The sequence below is a fragment of the Tachyglossus aculeatus genome, chromosome 21 (assembly GCF_015852505.1).
Source record: "Tachyglossus aculeatus isolate mTacAcu1 chromosome 21, mTacAcu1.pri, whole genome shotgun sequence".
Classification (NCBI taxonomy): domain Eukaryota; kingdom Metazoa; phylum Chordata; class Mammalia; order Monotremata; family Tachyglossidae; genus Tachyglossus; species Tachyglossus aculeatus.
In genome coordinates this window covers 23,706,837-23,725,443 of record NC_052086.1, presented here as the reverse complement: position 1 = coordinate 23,725,443, position 18,607 = coordinate 23,706,837, and the positions used below count along the sequence as shown (strand labels likewise).

The 18,607-nt window shown below is 51.9% G+C and overlaps 1 protein-coding gene across 8 annotated transcripts in view; it reads left to right on the top strand.

Moving 5' to 3' along the window:
* KDM2B (lysine demethylase 2B) overlaps positions 1 to 15,781 on the top strand; it is a 159,031-nt gene extending 143,250 nt beyond the window's left edge. For 5 of the 8 annotated variants that reach the window (XM_038762657.1, XM_038762659.1, XM_038762655.1 and 2 more), the window contains 8 exons: positions 2,656 to 2,742; positions 2,867 to 3,136; positions 4,835 to 4,873; positions 5,071 to 5,747; positions 7,762 to 7,925; positions 8,144 to 8,305; positions 12,003 to 12,221; positions 14,430 to 15,781. In XM_038762657.1, coding sequence (XP_038618585.1) covers positions 2,656 to 2,742; positions 2,867 to 3,136; positions 4,835 to 4,873; positions 5,071 to 5,747; positions 7,762 to 7,925; positions 8,144 to 8,305; positions 12,003 to 12,221; positions 14,430 to 14,611 — 1,800 coding nt within the window. In that variant the 3' untranslated portion in view covers positions 14,612 to 15,781. The remainder of the gene's footprint in view (positions 1 to 2,655; positions 2,743 to 2,866; positions 3,137 to 4,834; positions 4,874 to 5,070; positions 5,748 to 7,761; positions 7,926 to 8,143; positions 8,306 to 12,002; positions 12,222 to 14,429) is intronic. The other 3 variants (XM_038762660.1, XM_038762656.1, XM_038762658.1) reach the window with 2 other exon arrangements.
* Positions 15,782 to 18,607: the final 2,826 nt, after the last annotated feature.

The window sequence follows — 18,607 nt, the reverse complement described above, 5'->3', positions numbered from 1 at the left end:
ACTTCGTTGTAAACACTCCCCTTGCTAAGACCCTGCCCCGGTGCCCTGTCATGGAGGAGGAAATGGTGCTGTGCCATGGATGCCTACCTGCTGTCGTTACAGAGGAAAAACACTTTTATTCCTGGCATGGGCCCAACTAGTGACAGGCATGAGGGCGGCCTGGTGGAGGGTGAGGCGGGGGCGAGAGGGAGGCTCTGGGGTTGGGTGATGAGTGATTTCATTGCGCAGACACCCAGGTGCTAAATTCCAGCAAAGAGTCTGTAGATAAGGTGTCTACTTCACCCATTCTTATCATCACTTTTCTTTTTTATCGTATTTGTTAAAACACCTACTGTGTCCCCGGAACTGTATTAAGCGCTGGAGTCGATACAAGTTAATCAGCTTGGATACAGTTCATGTCCCACATGGGGCTCACAGTCTTAATCCCCATTTTACAAGTAAGGTAACTGAGGCACTGAGAAGTTGAGTGACTTGCCCAAGGTCACACAGCCGGCAAGTGGCAGAGCCAGGATTAGAACCCAAGTCCTCCGACTCCCAGGCCTGGGCTTTATCCATTAGGCCATGGTAGTTCTCCCATCTCCCACTTGGATGCAGAACTAGGAGTGTTGCAAAAGAATAATAAAATGGGATCCTTGCAAAGAGGACATCCCTCTGCCCATCCGCCAAGCTAGCTCTCTTCCTCCCTTCAAGGCCCTGCTGAGAGCTCACCTCCTCCAGGAGGCCTTCCCAGACTGAGCCCCTTCCTTCCTCTCCCCCTCGTCCCCCTCTCCATCCCCCCATCTTACCTCCTTCCCTTCCCCACAGCACCTGTATATATGTATATATGGTTGTACATATTTATTACTCCATTTATTTATTTTACTTGTACATATCTATCCTATTTATTTTATTTTGTTGGTATGTTTGGTTTTGTTCTCCGTCTCCCCCTTTTAGACTGTGAGCCCACTGTTGGGTAGGGACTGTCTCTATGTGTTGCCAATTTGTACTTCCCAAGCACTTAGTACAGTGCTCTGCACATAGTAAGCGCTCAATAAATACGATTGATGATGATGATGACAGACAGGAACGCGCAAAGCAACAATTCTACCAAAAGTGCAGGCAATAGAAATACACAGTCAGGAGGTTTACAGAGCTGAATGCTGGGGTAGGTGGGGCAACAGGTGTGTCCGGGGTGGGGAGCAAAAATGCAGAAAACTTCACGGAGGAGGTGGGTTTGGTGAAGCAAGAGGAGGGCTGGGGCTTGGTGAAACTGAAGGAAAAGAGGGATGGCAGGGAGAAAGGTTCGGTCATTGTTCCGTGGTGGGAGAATTTTCTTTGTGGTTCAGACAGCAATGCCTAGGGGAGAGTCGGAGAAGAGGGAGCATAAGTCCATAGTCATATCCGCTAATCTGAGTAGTTTTCCGATTTGGAGCTGTGGGGAGGCATGATATGATCTTATAGAGGCTTTGGAAAGGGGCATCTTGCTGTCACTTATCAGAACAGAGAGCTTAGGAAGTTGAGTGGAGGCGTACGGTTCCAGTCAATCAGCGGTCTTTTTGGAGGGCTTCGTGTGTACAGAGCACTGTACTAAGTGCTTGGGAAAGTACAATAAATTAAAGTTGGTAGATGTGGCCTCTGCCTTTCAAGGAGCTTACAGTCGAGGGAGAGGCAGACATGAAAATAGATTATGTATAGGGGAACTAGGAGAATATAAGGACAGGTGCTTAAACTACAGTAAAGGCAGAGGGGAAGGGAGGGAAGGCAATTCACTTTTGGATACGTTCAGTTTGAGGTGGCAGGTGTCTCCAGATGGAGATGTCCCAGAGGCAGGCGGAGAAGCAGTGTGTCATCATCATCATCATCATCAATCGTATTTATTGAGCGCTTACTATGTGCAGAGCACTGTACTCAGCGCTTGGGAAGTACAAATTGGCAACATATAGAGACAGTCCCTACCCAGCAGTGGGCTCACAGTCTAAAAGCGGGGACAGAGAACAAAACCAAACTTACTCACAAAATAAAATAAATAGAATAGACATGTACAAGTAAAATAAATAGAGTAATAAACATGTACAAACATACATATATATATATATATACATATATATATATATATACACACATATATATATGTATATATATATATATATATACACACACATATATATCTGTCCTAGTGGAAAGAGCACAGATATATATATATATATATATCTGTCCTAGTGGAAAGAGCACAGGCAAGGGAGTAAGAGGACCTGGGTTCTAATCCCGGCTCCACCACTTGTCCGCGCTGTGACACTTAACTTCTCTGGGCCTCAGTTACTTCACCTGTAAAATGGGGATTAGGACCGCGAGGCCAGTGGTGGGACAGGGACTGTGCCCAACCTGATTGTCCTGTATCTACCCCAGCGCTTTGTAGGGTGCCTGGCACATAGTAAGCACTTACCTAACAAAGACCGTTAAAAAAGAAAAGAGAGACGTGAGACTAGAGAAGAGGTGAAAGGCGTGGAGACCGATTTAGGAGTCAGGCCGCTGAGAATAGGGTCAGGTCCCAAGGTAGAGCTAGAAACACAAAGGCACTTGGGCGGCAGGGAGAGATGAGGAGGTGCGGAGGGGTCCCTCTCGGGCTTTGGGGCTGTTCTGCTCCCTCCTCAAACAGTGGGGTGTGTCTCCTCTCAGGTGAAGGAGTCAGACGGCGTGGTCAACGATGAGCTGCCAAACTGCTGGGAGTGTCCAAAGTGCAACCATGCCGGGAAAACCGGGAAAGTGAGTTCCGGGGGAGGGAGCTTCAGGGGCCCTGGGGCTGCCGGGTGGAGGTGGAGTGGTGTCGGGGTTGGGCGGGAAGCGTAAGTCCGAAGATATAAAGTTTGTTTGTGTTTCTCTCTTTTTGGCGTACAAGCAAAAGCGCGGCCCTGGTTTCAAGTATGCCTCGAACCTGCCGGGCTCGCTGCTCAAGGAGCAGAAGATGAACCGGGACAACAAAGAGGGGCTCGATCCGGCCAAACGGAAAGGGGAGTGTGAGGAGGCGGTGCGTCGCAAGTCGGAAGAGCACGTCAAGAAGCCGCCGGCGGACGGCATCCTGCGCAGGAAGTCTGATGAGGTGCACCTCAGGAGGAAACGGAAATTTGAGAAGCCCCAGGAGCTGACCACGCGGAAGCGGGTACAGGTTGCGGGGGGGGGGCCGGGGGTCCTTCGTTCGGCAGCCAGTCACTTGGTCTCCTGGAGCCGTCATCATCGTACGATTGATGATGATGATGGAGCCACTCTAACCAAGCGGGACGCTCGAGCCGCGTCTGGCTCCGTGACCCCTTGATGCTTCTTGTCCTCAAAACCCAAGAGGCTCCAGGGGCTGCCTAGGAGCAGGGCGCCCTGGGAAAATCCTGCGGAGGTTAGAGAGCGTGAGGGCCCTTCTTTCCTTCCTGGGGACTCCGTGCTCAGCCGTGAGGGATGTCCAGTCTCACTGGGCTCCCCTGCACTATCAATCAGTCGTATTGATTGAGCGCTTACTGTGCGCAGAGCACTGTACTAAGCGCTTGGGAAGTACAAGTTGGCAACATATAGAGATGGTCCCTACCCAACAGCGGGCTCACAGTCTAGAAGGGGGAGACAGACAACAAAACAAAACATATTAACAAAATAAAATAAATAGAATATCAATCAATCGTATTTATTGAGCGCTTACTATGTGCAGAGCACTGTACTAAGCGCTTGGGAAGTACAAATTGGCATCACGTATGTATATATGAATAGATATGTACAAGTAAAATAAATAAATAAATTGAGTAATAAATATATACAGGTGCTGTGGGGAAGGGAAGGAGGTAAGATGGTGGGGATGGAGGGGGGACGAGGGGGAGAGGAAGGAAGGGGCTCAGTGTGGGAAGGCCTCCTGGAGGAGGTGAGCTCTCAGTAGGGCCTGGAAGGGAGGAAGAGAGCTAGCCTGGCGGATGGGCACAGGGAGGGCATTTCAGGCCCCGGGGGTCGACGGCGGGACAGGCGAGAACGAGGCACGGTGAGGAGATTAGCGGCAGAGGAGCGGAGGGTGCGGGCTGGGCTGGAGAAGGAGAAGAAGGGAGGTGAGGTAGGGAGGTGCTGCACTAGGGCGATAGATGGTACCTGGAACTTTCTGCTTATTTTAGCCGTGAAGTTCCCCCCAAACCCCCGACTAGACTGGGCTTGGGCTCACCGGCGAACCATCCTTTCCCCCTCCAATCCTCCCTTCCCATCTGTGGCCACTGAGTGTCGCCAGGAGATGCTTTTCTTCCCCCCCCCCAAACCCCCCTTATTTTTCTTTTTCTTCTTCTTTTTCTTCTTTTTTTTTTTTCCTCCTCCTCCAAGCTGCCCCTAGTTGTCATTTGTGGCCGGGAGCCGGCCTGCGATGGGCGTCCCGGGGAACAGCTAGTTCTGGGACAACGGGTTCTGGGCCTCGGGAAGCTCCGCGGAGTGCGGCTCATTGAAGGCTGAGGGTCAGTTCAGTCGTACTGTTGTGTGCAGAGCGCTGTACTAAGCGCCTGGAAAGTACAGTTCGGCAACATTTAGAGGCAGTCCCTACCCAACAACGGGCTCGCGGTGTAGTGTGCCCAGTTTTCTGCAGCAGAGAGGACTCTGGGGACCCCTTTCCCAGCCCCCCCTTGGCTGCCTGTCTGCACTCCAGCCCCCTCTCAGGGCTCCAACTTTGCCTCTTTGCTTCGCTCTTGGGGATCACTGGGCCAGCAGAGCCTCGCGTCGCGGCACCTGGCTTTATCCCCCACTATTCCCCGTCCCCTCCCAGTCCCCCCTCCGCCACCCCACCAGCGGGAGTGCCGCACTGGGCCTTCGTCAAGGTCTCACGCTCTGCATCCTCTCTCTTCTGTGACAGCTAAAACTCGGCAAGGAGGAGAAGCTTTTCAAGAAAAAGGTACCGTTCCTCTCCCCCGGGGATGCTCCCGTATCTGTAGCTGAAAACGCGGTCCCTTCCCCGTCTTGACGGGCATCCGGGGCAAGGAGTCGGTGGTGCCAGGGCCTCAGCAGGAGCTCGCCGTCCGGGGAGGGGTGAGGGCGAGTCCCCCAGGGCGGCCCGTTGGTCCCTGAGCCCCCGTGGCCTTCTCGTTGCAGCGGCGGTCCTGGAAGGCCACGGAGGACAGGGCGGCCCTGGCCAACAAACCCCTCCGGCGCTTTAAGCAGGAGCCGGAAGAGGACCTGCCCGAGGCACCCCCGAAGAGCAAGGAAAGCGACCAGTCCCGTTCCAGCTCCCCGACGGCCGGGCCCAGCACGGAGGGCGCCGAGGGCCCCGACAAGAAGAAGCTGAAGATCCGGCGGAAACGGCGGCTCCCGAACAAGGAGCTGAGCAAGGAGCTGAGCAAGGAGCTCAACCAGGAGATCCAGAAGACGGAGAACAGCCTGGCCAACGAGAACCACCAGCCCATCAAGTCGGAGCCGGAGAGCGAGAACGAGGAGCCCAAGCGGACCCTGAGCGGCGGCGAGCGGCTGCACCGCTTCAGCAAGGGCCTCAATGGGACCCCCCGGGAGCTCCGGCACCAGCTGGTCCCCAGCCTGCGGACCACCCCCCGCGTCATCGCCCGGCCCCCTCCCTCCCTCTCGCCCCCCAAGTGCATCCAGATGGAGCGCCACGTCATCCGGCCGCCCCCCATCAGCCCCCCGCCCGACTCGCTGCCACTGGACGACGGGGCGGCCCACGTCATGCAGCGGGAAGTGTGGATGGCCGTCTTCAGCTACCTCAGCCACAGCGACCTGTGCGTCTGCATGCGGGTCTGCAAGACCTGGAACCGCTGGTGAGCCCCTGGGGGAGGAAGAATAAGAAGGGGAGGAGCATCCCACCGCCCCGACTTGGGGGGCCCCGGGGTCGGGGCCGCCGTCTGTGTTCGTGACGGCGATGGTGATGACAGCATGTATTTATTAAGCGCTTGCTCTGTGTCAGGTGATGGGGTGGATACAGGTTGATCTGATCGGACACAGTCGCTGGCTTGCCGCAGACCAAGGGGCTCAGAGGCTAAGCGGGAGGGAGAATGGGGATTTTATCCCCATTTCACAGAAGAGGAACCCAGAGCAGTTCGGGGAGTTGTCCCCGGTCACACTGCAGGTAAAGCAGCATGGCTTCGTGGAAAGAGCCCGGGCTTGGGAATCAGAGGACCTGGGTTCTAATCCCACCTCTTGCCACTTGTCTGCTGTGTGACCTTGGGCAAGCTACTTCATCATCATCATCATCAATCGTATTTATTGAGCGCTTACTATGTGCAGAGCACTGTACTAAGCGCTTGGGAAGTACAAATCGGCAACATATAGAGACAGTCCCTACCCAACAGTGGGCTCACAGTCTAAAAGGGGGAGACAGAGAACAGAACCAAACATGCTAACAAAATAAAATAAATAGAAAAGATATGTACAAATAAAATAAATAGAGTAAAAAAAGATATGTACAAACATATATACATATATACAGGTGCTGTGGGGAAGGGAAGGAGGTAAGATGGGGGGGCTGGAGAGGGGGACGAGGGGGAGAGGAAGGAAGGGGCTCAGTCTGGGAAGGCCTCCTGGAGGAAGTGAGCTCTCAGCAGGGCCTTGAAGGGAGGAAGAGCTAGCTTGGCGGATGGGCAGAGGGAGGGCATTCCAGGCCCGGGGGATGACGTGGGCCGGGGGTCGATGGCGGGACAGGCGAGAGCGAGGTACAGTGAGGTACTTAACTTCTCTGTGCCTCAGTTACCTCATCTGGACAGTGGGGATTAAGACCGTGAGCCCCATACGGGACAACCTGATTACCTTGTATCTACCCCAGTGCTTAGAACAGTGCTTGGCATATAGTCAGCGCTTAATAAATACCATAATATTATTATTATTATCATTAAAGCCGCCGGGCTGGGACGACAATCCAGATACCCTGAGTCCCAGCCCTTTGTTCTTCCAAGATGTTCTTTGTGCTTCTCCGAGAATATTTGCCCGTGGTCCCCCGTTTGCACAGCCTCCCCAAATCCTAGAGGCTTGGGGGTTCAGAGTCTAGCTCAGACGAGGCTGGCTGATGAGGATGATAACGGGCAGGGAACGTGTCTGCTAATGATCTCGTATTGTACTCCCCCAAGCACTTAGAACAGTGCTCTGCACATAATAAGCGCAATACCATTGATTGATGGGTGGATTCTGCAGGATGGAATCAGGGAGAGCAAAGATTGGTAACACTGAGGCTGGCTGGGCTCTGCTCTGAGGGAACAGGGATTGAGGGATTGTTGCCAGCTTGTACTTCCCAAGCGCTTAGTACAGTGCTCTGCACACAGTAAGCGCTCAATAAATACGACTGATTGATTAATTGAGGAAAAGCGGCAGGACTTTGGGCGGCGTCGGCTGGAAGCAGGGTTCAAGCTCGTTGCCTGTGCAATTAGCGACTCCCTACACCCCATGGACCCCGGAGGTCTGCGTGCGGGGTCGCCGAGCAGAGCCCAGAGTAACTCCTCCCTCCAGCCTGCAACAGTCCGGTGGAACCGGAGAAGTGGGAGAATCCCATCGAACCCGTGGCCCACCCTCTTCTTGCCAGAAGCCGGGGCCCTAGGAGGGCAAGAGGGCTTGGAACGGGACTGGTCGGAGATGGTTGATTTTTGAAGGAGGCTTCTCATCTCAGACGGGGCAGGGTCCCCGGCTGCTCTGCTTTGGAGTCCAGCCCCCCCCAATAATAATAATAATTGTGCCGTTTGTGGGCCAAGCACTGTGCTCCTCACCGGGGAAGGAGTGGGTCAGTCAGACTGGACACAGCATCCCATACGGGCCCACGGTCTAAGTACGTGCTGGTGCTGATTGCAGGTGCTGTGATAAGCGGTTGTGGACCAAAATCGACTTGAACCATTGCAAATCCATCACCCCGTTAATGCTCAGTGGCATTATCCGCCGGCAGCCCGTCACCCTGGACCTCAGCTGGACAAACATCTCCAAAAAGCAGCTGAGCTGGCTCATCAATAGGCTTCCAGGTGCCCGCTCGGAAGGTCGGGGAGGGGCTGGGGCGGTGGCGGGGCTGGGGCCACGGCCCATCGGCCTTCCTCACGTTAATAGCAGGCGGCTGCTTGCCCGAGTGGTCCCTGTGGGATGGCGGAGGTGGGGCTTCCGAAGGATCGGGGATCGGTAGGGGAGGCCGTGGTGGTCCTGCCGGCGCCTGTGACTGGGGGGTGTCATTTGTGTCTCCCTGAAGGACTTCGGGACCTGCTGCTGTCCGGCTGCTCGTGGATCGCCGTGTCGGCGTTGTGCAGTTCCAGCTGTCCTCTGCTCCGGACCTTGGACGTCCAGTGGGTGGAAGGACTAAAGGATGCCCAGATGCGGGATCTCCTGTCTCCACCGACGGACAATCGGCCAGGTAGGTCGGAAGCCTCTGGAATTGGGAGAACCCCACCCGGGGGGCTCCCAGAAAGCCAAATCTGCATTATCAAGGCGAGGCAGCGCCAGGCCCCCGGGTCAATCGATCAGTTGTATTTATTGAGCGCTTACTGTGTGCAGAGCACCGGATTAAGCGCTTGGGCAGTCCAAGTGGGCAACATCTAGAGACAGTCCCTACCCAACAGTGGGCTCACAGTCTAGAAGGGGGAGACAGAGAACAAAACCAAACATATTAACAAAATAAAATAAATAGAATAGATATGTACAAGTAAAATAGAGTAATAAATATGTACAAACATATATACATATATACAGGTGCTGTGAGGAAGGGAAGGAGGTAAGACGGGGGGGATGGAGAGGGGGACGAGGGGGAGAGGAAGGAAGGGGCTCAGTGTGGGAAGGCCTCCTGGAGGAGCTGAGCTCTCAGTAGGGCCTTGAAGGGCGGAAGAGAGCTAGCTTGGCGGATCATCATCAATTGTATTTATTGAGCTCTTACTGTGTGCAGAGCACTGTACTAAGTGCTTGGGAAGTACAAGTTGGCAACATATAGAGACAGTCCCTACCCAGCAGTGGGCTCACAGTCTAAAAGGGGGAGACAGAGAACCAAACCAAACATACTAACAAAATAAAATAAATAGAATAGATATGTACAAGTAAAATAGAGTAATAAATATGTACAAACATATATACATATATATAGGTGCTGTGGGGAAGGGAAGGAGGTAAGATGGGGGGGATGGAGGGGGGAGGAGGGGGAGAGGAAGGAAGGGGCTGAGTGTGGGAAGGCCTCCTGGAGGAGCTGAGCTCTCAGTAGGGCCTTGAAGGGAGGAAGACAGCGAGCTTGGCGGAGGGGCAGAGGGAGGCCATTCCAGGCCAGGGGGAGGACGTGGGCCGGGGGTCGATGGCGGGACAGGCGAGAACAAGGTACGGTGAGGAGATTTAGCGGCAGAGGAGCGGAGGGTGCGGGCTGGGCTGGAGGAGGAGAGAAGGGAGGGGAGGTAGGAGGGGGCGAGGGGATGGATGGACAGCCTTCAAGTCCAGGGTGAGGAGTTTCTGCCTGATGCGCTGATTGATTGGGAGCCACTGGAGATTTTTGAGGAGGGGAGTAACATGCCCACAGCGTTTCTGGACAAAGACAATCCGGGCAGCAGTATGAAGTATGGATTGAAGTGGGGAAGTATGGATTGAAGTGGGGATGAGGGATGGGTCGGAGATGAGCCACTTCCTGCTTTCCCTGGAACAAGGGTGGGCAGGAGGGAGAGAGGGAGCACGGTGCAGCACTTCCCTCAGCAGGATTTGGAGCGTAGCTACAGATTGACTCCAATCCATCTCCGGCTTGCTGGTTCAGGAGTCCTGGGCTCTAAAACCAGCGTGAGGTCCTGGGACAGCGCGAGGCGGGCCATGTTATACTTTGCTTCTGTAGCATGACCGCTTTTAGGAATTCCAGGGCAAGCGGCCCCTCACGGGCCAGACGGCCAAAGGGGGCCTCTCTTCCCTGCCTGCTGGCCCCTGCCCGGAATCTTGGCTCTGATTCCCAAATTTCTGGCCTTGCTGCCCCTCTGGTTCACACACCCAAGTTTGGGCCCAAGTGCAGTGCAGTGCACCCTGGGGTCTCTCCATCATTACCTTTTTTATTAGCACTGCATGAGAGGTGGTGGGTGCTCCCAGCCCTTCCCCAACCCCCTCAGCGGAAACAGAATTGGGGTCCACAGGCACGGGTCGCTTGTTGCTGTGCAAGATAAGGCAGCTTTTTAGGGGCCGAGTCAGACAAGCCGTCCTCGGGTTGGCTGCAGCCTGAAGTCCTTACTCCGCGGCAGCAGCAGGAACAGTAGTGGTGATGGCAGTAGTGATGGTGTGTATTGAGCCCTCGTGGGCTGCAATGCATCACGCTATGCGCCTGGGGAAGTACAGCAGGTACAGGAGACAGAAGATGCATTCCCCACTGAGCCCCTTCCTTCCTCTCCCTCCGCCCCCTCTCCATCCCCCCGGCCGTACCTCCTTCCCTTCCCCACAGCACCTGTATATATGTATATATGTTTGTACATATTTATTACTCTATTTATTTTACTTGTGCATATCTATTCTATTCATTTTATTTTGTTAGTATGTTTGGTTTTGTTCTCTGTCTCCCCCTTTTAGACTGTGAGCCCACTGTTGGGTAGGGACCGTCTTTATATGTTGCCAACTTGTACTTCCCAAGCGCTTAGTACAGTGCTCTGCACACAGTAAGCGCTCAATAAATACAATTGATTGATTGATGGAATCCCTGCTCACGAGGGGCTTACTTACCCTGAGCCTTTTTCTAAGTCACACCCGGCAAGAGGACCCATCAGAAGGTCAGTTCCAAGGACGTGGGTTTGGGCTTGTTAAAGAATTGCAGTCAGCATCTGGTGTAACCATCAATTTTTTTTTAATGGTATTTGTTAAATGCTTACTATGTCCCAGGGACTGTACTAAGCGCTGGGGGGGGGGGGGGGGGGGGGGATACAAGGTTGGACCCAGTCCGTGTCCCACGCGAGGCTCACATTCTTAATCCCCGTTTTACAGATGAGGTAACTGAGGTTCAGAGAATTGAAGTGCCTTGCCCAAGGTCACACAGCAGACAAGTGGCGGGGCCGGGATTAGAACCCAGGGCCTTCTGACTCCCAGGACCGTGTTCTATCCACTAGGCCACGCTGCTTCTTCTAGATTGTCCTCTGCGCCCCCGCTGAAAGGTTTCCAAGCGCAGACCGACTGTCCCCCAAAGTTGGGTAGGGACCGTCTCTCTATGTTGCCAATTTGTACTTCCCAAGCGCTTAGTCCAGTGCTCTGCACATAGTAAGCGCTCAATAAATACGATTGATGATGGGGTCCGGGTGGACTTTGGAAATTGAGAAACGTTTTGGTGACACGTTGGCGACATCAGGCAGAAACTCCTCACCCTGGGCTTCAAGGCTGTCCATCCCCTCGCCCCCTCCTACCTCACCTTCCTTCTCTCCTTCTCCAGCCCAGCCCGTACCCTCCGCTCCTCCGCCGCTGATCTCCTCACCGTACCTCGCTCTCGCCTGTCCCGCCGTCCTCCCCCGGGCCTGGAATGCCCCCAATCCCTCTGCCCCTCCGCCAAGCTAGCTCTCTTCCTCCCTTCAAGGCCCTGCTGAGAGCTCACCTCCTCCAGGAGGCCTTCCCACACTGAGCCCCTTCCTTCCTCTCCCTCTCGTCCCTCCTCCATCCCCCCCATCTTACCTCCTTCCCTTCCCCACAGCACCTGTATATATGTATATATGTTTGTACATATTTTTTTACTCTATTTTATTTGTACATATCTATTCTATTTATTTTGTTAGTATGTTTTTGTACATATCTATTCTATTTATTTTATTTTGTGAGTATGTTTGGTTTTGTTCTCTGTCTCCCCCTTTTAGACTGTGAGCCCACTGTTGGGTAGGGACTGTCTCTATATGTTGCCAACTTGGACTTCCCAAGCGCTTAGTACAATGCTCTGCACATAGTAAGCGCTCAATAAATACGATTGATGATGATGATGATGATGAGACAGCCCCCGACGGGTGGCCCTCTGGCTGCGGCCACCAGCCCTCCCTGGCCGCCGCCTTCGCCGTATTGGTCCTTCTCACCGCCTGCCACGTTTATCGCCGGATTCCCGGCCGGCCCAAGCTGACCCCTCTTCCTCCCCGCTGCAGGTCAGATGGACAATCGAAGCAAACTGCGGAACATAGCGGAGCTGCGCCTGGCCGGGCTGGACATCACGGACGCCTCCCTGCGGCTCATCATCCGCCACATGCCCCTCCTCTCCAGGCTCAACCTCAGTTACTGTAACCACGTCACCGATCAGTCCATCAACCTGCTGACCGCCGTGGGGACCACCACCCGGGATTCCTTAATGGAAATTAACTTATCAGGTGAGAGCAACTATAGAGAGCATCATCATCAATCGTATTTATTGAGCGCTTACCATGTGCAGAGCACTGCACTGAGCGCTTGGGAAGTACAAATTGGCAGCATATAGAGACAGTCCCTACCCAACGGTGGGCTCACAGTCGAAAAGGGGGAGACAGAGAACAAAACCAAACATACTAACAAAATAAAATAAATAGGATAGACACGTACAAGCAAAATAAATAAATAATAATAATAAATAAATAATAGAGATGGGGGTGGAAGCCCACAGAGGACGCCCTCCCCTGAATCCAGTTGATCGGGTGTGGAGAACTGGGCAGGCGAGGCCCAAATCAGCCCCTCAGACTCTGAATCTAAAGATCTGCGATGAGGGAAATTGTTGAGAAAACCATCCTAATTTCCAGTCTCCTCATGAGCTTCTCTCTTACAGTCTCACCCCCCCCCAACCATGTGACTGAAAAAGTCTTCCTCTTCCTCTAAACCCTTGGAGCAGCCTGGTCACAGCATCTATCTAGAGCTTGGTGCCCCTCAAGCCCTTTCCATCATTTTTGCTAGTGCTTGGCACACAGTAAGCACTTCAGAGAAGCGGTGTGGCTCAGTGGAAAAGAGCCCGGGCTTTGGAGTCAGAGGCCATGGGTTCAAATCCCGGCTCCGCCACTTGTCAGCTGTGTGACTTTGGGCAAGTCACTTCACTTCTCTGGGCCTCAGTTACCTCATCTGGAAAATGGGGATTAAGACTGTGAGCCCCCCCGTGGGATGACCTGATCACCTTGTAACCTCCCCAGCGCTTAGAAGAGCGCTTTGCACATAGTAAGCGCTTAATAAATGCCTTCATTATTATTATTATTATTAAGAGCCACCATTATTACTTATAAGATACCCCACACTAGGGGAGGTGTGTAAGATCCCCTTGCCTATCTCAGTCTCCCTCTCCTCCTGCCGAAACACAGCGGGTAGCCTTGGCTCTTTAGGGATTTGAATCCCAGTCTACTACTTTTTAATCCTCAGACTTACAGAAGGGGCTACATTCCTCTTTTTAGTGACCATGATCACCGTGTCTAACAATCTCAGGAGGTAAACCCTCTGTCTCGCTCCTGAGAAAGCAGGAAAGGAAGATCTGACCAGACTTGAAGGAGTTCCCCGGGCTGGTGCCAGGTGGACAGCCTATAGTGCCCTTTTTTTCCAAATTAGTAAATGGCAAAGATTGTGAGTGTCCAGCCGTCTTCCTTGAAAGTTGCATACTACCTCCTTCGGGCAGGGCTATTTTGTCTGAGGGTGTTCTTGTCTGGAAAACAGCTCCGCTTGCTCCATAAACTAGACATTAAACTAAATTTTCCCTGCCGGAGCATTTGGGTCATTTTAATCCCTCGCCTTTCTGGACGTACTTTCTGCCTGGTCAAGTTAACAGGTGGGGAAAGACCCATGAAATGTCTGCTCTTCCCACTACGGTGTGTTCAAGACAGTCCCACCTCCCCCGTAGTTCTGCCGAAATTCTTTGTAAGTCACCCAACCAGAGCTAAAGGAAACTTTCAAATGAGAGATCAGGTTGCACCATAAAACCCATCCACCCCAATTGCTTTCATCAGCCTTAATGGCTTTGCTGGAATGAGTTTCTTGGCTCGGCAGCAGATATAAAAAGTGCTCCAAAGGGGGGACCAGAGTCGAGGTTGTGGGGTGGGGAGAGAGAGAGAGAATGAGAATGAATAAAGGTATGAGTGCTTGCCTGCGTGCCTTTGACCAGCGCTGCAGGAATTCATGGCGGAATTAGCCTTCTCTTCACTCCCTTCAGTAGCTGAACTTGAAATCTGGAGGTAATTCCACAGCTGAAATCGGTCCACTCCTCAGCTTTTCCTTCAGCCCTTCCCGGTGTCACTAAGGGGATGCTCCTTAGGACGAGAAGCATTTATAACCGACAGCGGTGGTGCATCTGGGGGTAAAGGGGGGGAGCAGAGGGGAAAACAGGGTGGGAGGGGATTCCCTGATGATTTAGGAAGCGGAGGCCATTAGGGTAGTAGCTGGACGAGGGACAGGCTTAAGCCCGGAGCCTCTGAGTGGCTTAGCAGGCCGCCCCGTCTCTGTTGCAGATGCCCTTTACTAGGTTGGGGGGTTTGAGCGGAGCTATTAGCTCCCATCCTTCTTAGCCCTCGAGGCCTCAAACCTCCGGCTGACCGTCCTCTGTGCTTCTTTTTTCCGCCCCCCTCTCACCGCAGATTGCAATAAGGTTACTGACCAGTGCCTGTCCTTCTTTAAACGCTGTGGAAACATCTGCCAGATCGACCTGAGGTACTGCAAGCAGGTAACCAAGGAGGGCTGTGAGCAGTTCATAGCGGAGATGTCAGTGAGCGTTCAGTTCGGGCAAGCGGAAGAAAAACTCCTGCAAAAACTGAGTTAGTCGAAGGACAGGCGTGTAAATACCGGGGCTCGGGCGGGGCGGGCAGGGGGAAAGTGACTTTAAAGAATATGTAGGGATTTTATTTTCCATTGGGAACTTGGAATACCAGAGACTATCAAAGATTCCATTTTACAAGTCCTTTCAAGAAGAAAACAACAACAACAACAGAAGAGTTCAGCTGTTCATCTTACGAATGCCCAACCTGTGCCACTTACTTAGTCTACCTGAGACATACTGCACTGGCTTTTATGACGATTCCTAAGGCGACTGTTATTAAGACGTTCACAGCTGGGAGAAGGACGGACTTTCAAGAAATTCTGTTATTTAAAGTACCAGAGCATGAGCTTGGAAGTGTAAATTCTTAATTTCCGCTCCTCATTTCCTCCAACTCCAAGGTTTTGGTGTTCATTACAAAGTGGACCACATGCTGCATCTCTGCCGCCTTGACACTTCTTCGGTTTCATGTTTTGTTTCGTTACATCTTACATTATGCAGAACTATTTTTGTACAAATTGTTTAAAGAATTATTTATGCAATGTTTGAATGCATACCAGTGGTTTTTTGTTGTTGTTTTTTTTTCCCCTTCGGTTTGGGATTACCAACTTTTATGGTTTACTTGAGGTAGGAGAGAACTTAACCTATACTTCGTAAACAAAAGAATCCATCTACAAACGTGCCCAAATCAGGCAAAGTCGGTTCACACTTTCAATTTAAAAGCATGTTTTAATGGAAGTTTATATCCTGCTTTGTATACTTCAAAAGTGACATAAGCATGTTGTGGAAATAAGGTGTAAATTATAGTTGAAGTAAGACACTTTGCCGAGTTTTCTCTGTATAGAATTCACCTTTTCTCAAAATTTTAAGATTCAGATTTCAGCTTTTGCACATAGGAGGGTCCCTCTCCAGCATGAGCTCTTGTACTCTATATAGGACTAATTTATACAGTGAGTCAAGCAGTAGAATAAATGGTCAAACAGTCTCCTTTTCTTTCTCCTTTCCTTTGAAGTGTGAGTTGGGTTCTCGTTTCAGGTTTATAACACGGTTATTTCCTGATTGTAAAATTATGCATTCATAAGTGCCACTGTTGTACGGTGTCGTTTTCGTAGACCTTCCTGATGCAGTTTTACCTTCGTCGAATTTGTATAAACAATTGTACAAAAGAAAAAAAAACGAGCACAAGACTTTGAGGGTTTCTGTTCCTGTCCCCGGGATCGTCGATTTAATCTGTAGACGACCGTGAAGGAAAACGGCCCATCTTTGGAATAGAGGCTCCCGTCGTACCCGTTTTTGTGTGAGATACAGCAGGAGCTTCAGCAAGAACTCATCCTGCCTGGCAGCTGCCCTCTAATTTGGGGGACTGCGGGAGGGGGAATGCCTACTTACCTCAAGGTGTGGAAGTGAAGAGACCCAGAACGGAGGAGATTTAATGTTTGTTCCACAACCAGAGAGCGCAGCAATTTTTTTTTTACAGTAAAGCGCTTACTATGTGCCTGGCCCTTTACTAAGTAAGCACTGGGGTAGATACAAGGTAATCAGGTTGGACCCACAAAGGGCTCACAGTCCTCACCCCCATTTTGCAGATGAGGTAATTGAGCCATAGAGAAGTAAAGCGACTTACCCAAGGTCACACAACAGACCAGGGGCCGCGCCAAGATTAGAACCCAGGTCCGACTCCCACCGGGCCCCACTGCTTCCAAAGGGAAGTGGATGTTTCCTGCTGAAGGTAGGAAGGTATTTCTGCGCAGACAGGCTAGGATCACCCCCACCCTCGGCAGGCGAACGCAGACTCGGATTAAAGAGAAAGCTCGATCGTGAAGTCCTTGATTTAGACCCCATCTTGGGGGCGAACTCCTCGTCTGGTCCAAAGTCACATATGGCTTACCCACGTTGCAGCAGATGGCACTGCTGGTGGCTGCAGAAGAGCAGTCGGTGGGGTTGAAACAGCTCTGTGGGGATGGTCCTTCTCTCCTCCTAGTTGCTTCATTTTCTCAGAGGGGCCCATACGGGCAGCACTTGCTCTGAGGGAAGAGTCTCTCCCCCGTAGCCTCCATCCTGCAATACTGCAGGAGCGTGGATACAATAGCGCAGGGGGTGGCGATCACTGATTTCCATCCCCATTACTTTCCCCTTCCGCTGTTCTGAATTTGCAGTTGTTGTACTTCCCAAGCGCTTAGTACAGTGCTCTGCACACAGTAAGCGCTCAATAAATACGATTGATGATGATGATGACCATTCCTCCTTGTGTATAGTCCAGCAGCAGGCGGGGGCGGTCAAAGGGAGAAGGCACAGCCCAGGTGGCTGGGTATCGGGGGGAATTTACCAATGGTTGGTCGCAAGCAGAGAGCCTCTCAATATCCCCTGCCGCTGGTCTGTTGTGTGCCCTTGGGTAAGTCACTTTACTTCTCTAGGCCTCAATAACCTCATCTGTAAAATGGGGGTGAAGACTGTGAGCCCTATGGGGGACAGGTACTGTGTCCAACCTGATTACCTTGTATAATAATAATATTGATGGCATTTATTAAGCGCTTACTCCGTGCAAAGCACTGTTCTAAGCGCTGGGGTAGATACAAGGTTGTCCCACATGGGGCTCACAGACTTAAACCCCATTTTCCAGATGAGGGAACTGAGGCCCAGAGAAGTGAAGCGACTTGCCCGAAGTCACACCGCTGATACGTGGTGGAGCGGGGATTCGAACCCATGACCTCTGACTCCAAAGCCCGGGCTCTTTCCACTGAGCCACGCTGCTTCTCTACCCCAATGCTTAGTACAGGGCCAGGCCCATAGTAAGCGCTTAACCATAAAAGGGTCAGAGATGCCCAAAGACATCAGGCCCTCACAGTCACAGAGTTTACCTTTTTCTCTTTCTCTCTCTCTCCTCCTGAAGGGCAACAAATTTCAGCAGACAGGCTTCAGCAGCCCTGACCCCTTTGATCCTCTGTTTTAAAGACTGTCACTTAAGTCACACTTTTTCCTGAAACTAGTTTTCTGTGCTCCAGCTGCTTTTTACAAGCTGAGGCCGGGAAGTAGGAGAGCTGTCTCCATGTTCACTCGTTTCCAGCAAAATCAGAGTCTTACTGAGGCATCTGGAAAGGATTTAGGAGTAGAATTAGAGCCCTCACAGGGTCAGGGGCCAGGCCTTGTTTGTCTGCTGGGCTTCCCAAACTTTTCACTGGAGGCTTGCTAATGCCATTCTTTCACAGCCCTCCCCCTTGAGCTATTTTTCCAATCCAACAGGATGCTGAATAAATATTATGGGCTCAGATTCATTCCAACTAAACATTTTGTTCAGCATGAGGCTCACTGTTAAAAAAAGACAAAGGACAACGGTCCCGGACGTTTTTATACGAATTAAGAAACATGGGATGAGCAAGTTGATGGACCTACTTTAGCCATTCACATTTCTTCACCTGTCTCCACACTTTGGTCCTTCCCTGGTTGCAGTTTAAGCTGAAAGAAATACTGCTGTTAGATTAAAGCCCCGCAGCTCAGCCCTCAGGAGGGGCTCTGCTGACTCACAGTTAAAATAGTATCAGGCCACCTTGTAAATTGTGGTTCCGCTTCCTTATCAGCTCAAACTCCCCCAACCCCTGGTCTGGGATCCACTACTCAAATACCCCAGAGCACATGGGCTTAACAGAGGAGAAGCTGGAGGCCACCCACAGCTCCCAAGACTGGGGTTTAAGCACTCCACTGGGCAAGATGTCCAGTTAAATGGTAAGATGCCTTCAGGACTGCTGGGCTCTGCCGGTGGAGCTGACTGGGAAAAATTAATTAGATCACAGCACCAGCCTCCGGGCTGGACAATTCAGAAGGACCTGTAATTCTGTGTGGGAGAGAGTAAAAGGGATGAGGTAGAGAAGAAAAAGAGATGTCTTCAGTTGGCTACAGGAAACCCATCACGAAAGAAGATTTGAGCTACAAATCGGGCAAAGTTAGAAAAGGACCAAACTACGTGGAACAATCTTGCTCTCAGATTACCAAATATTAGAACTCCAG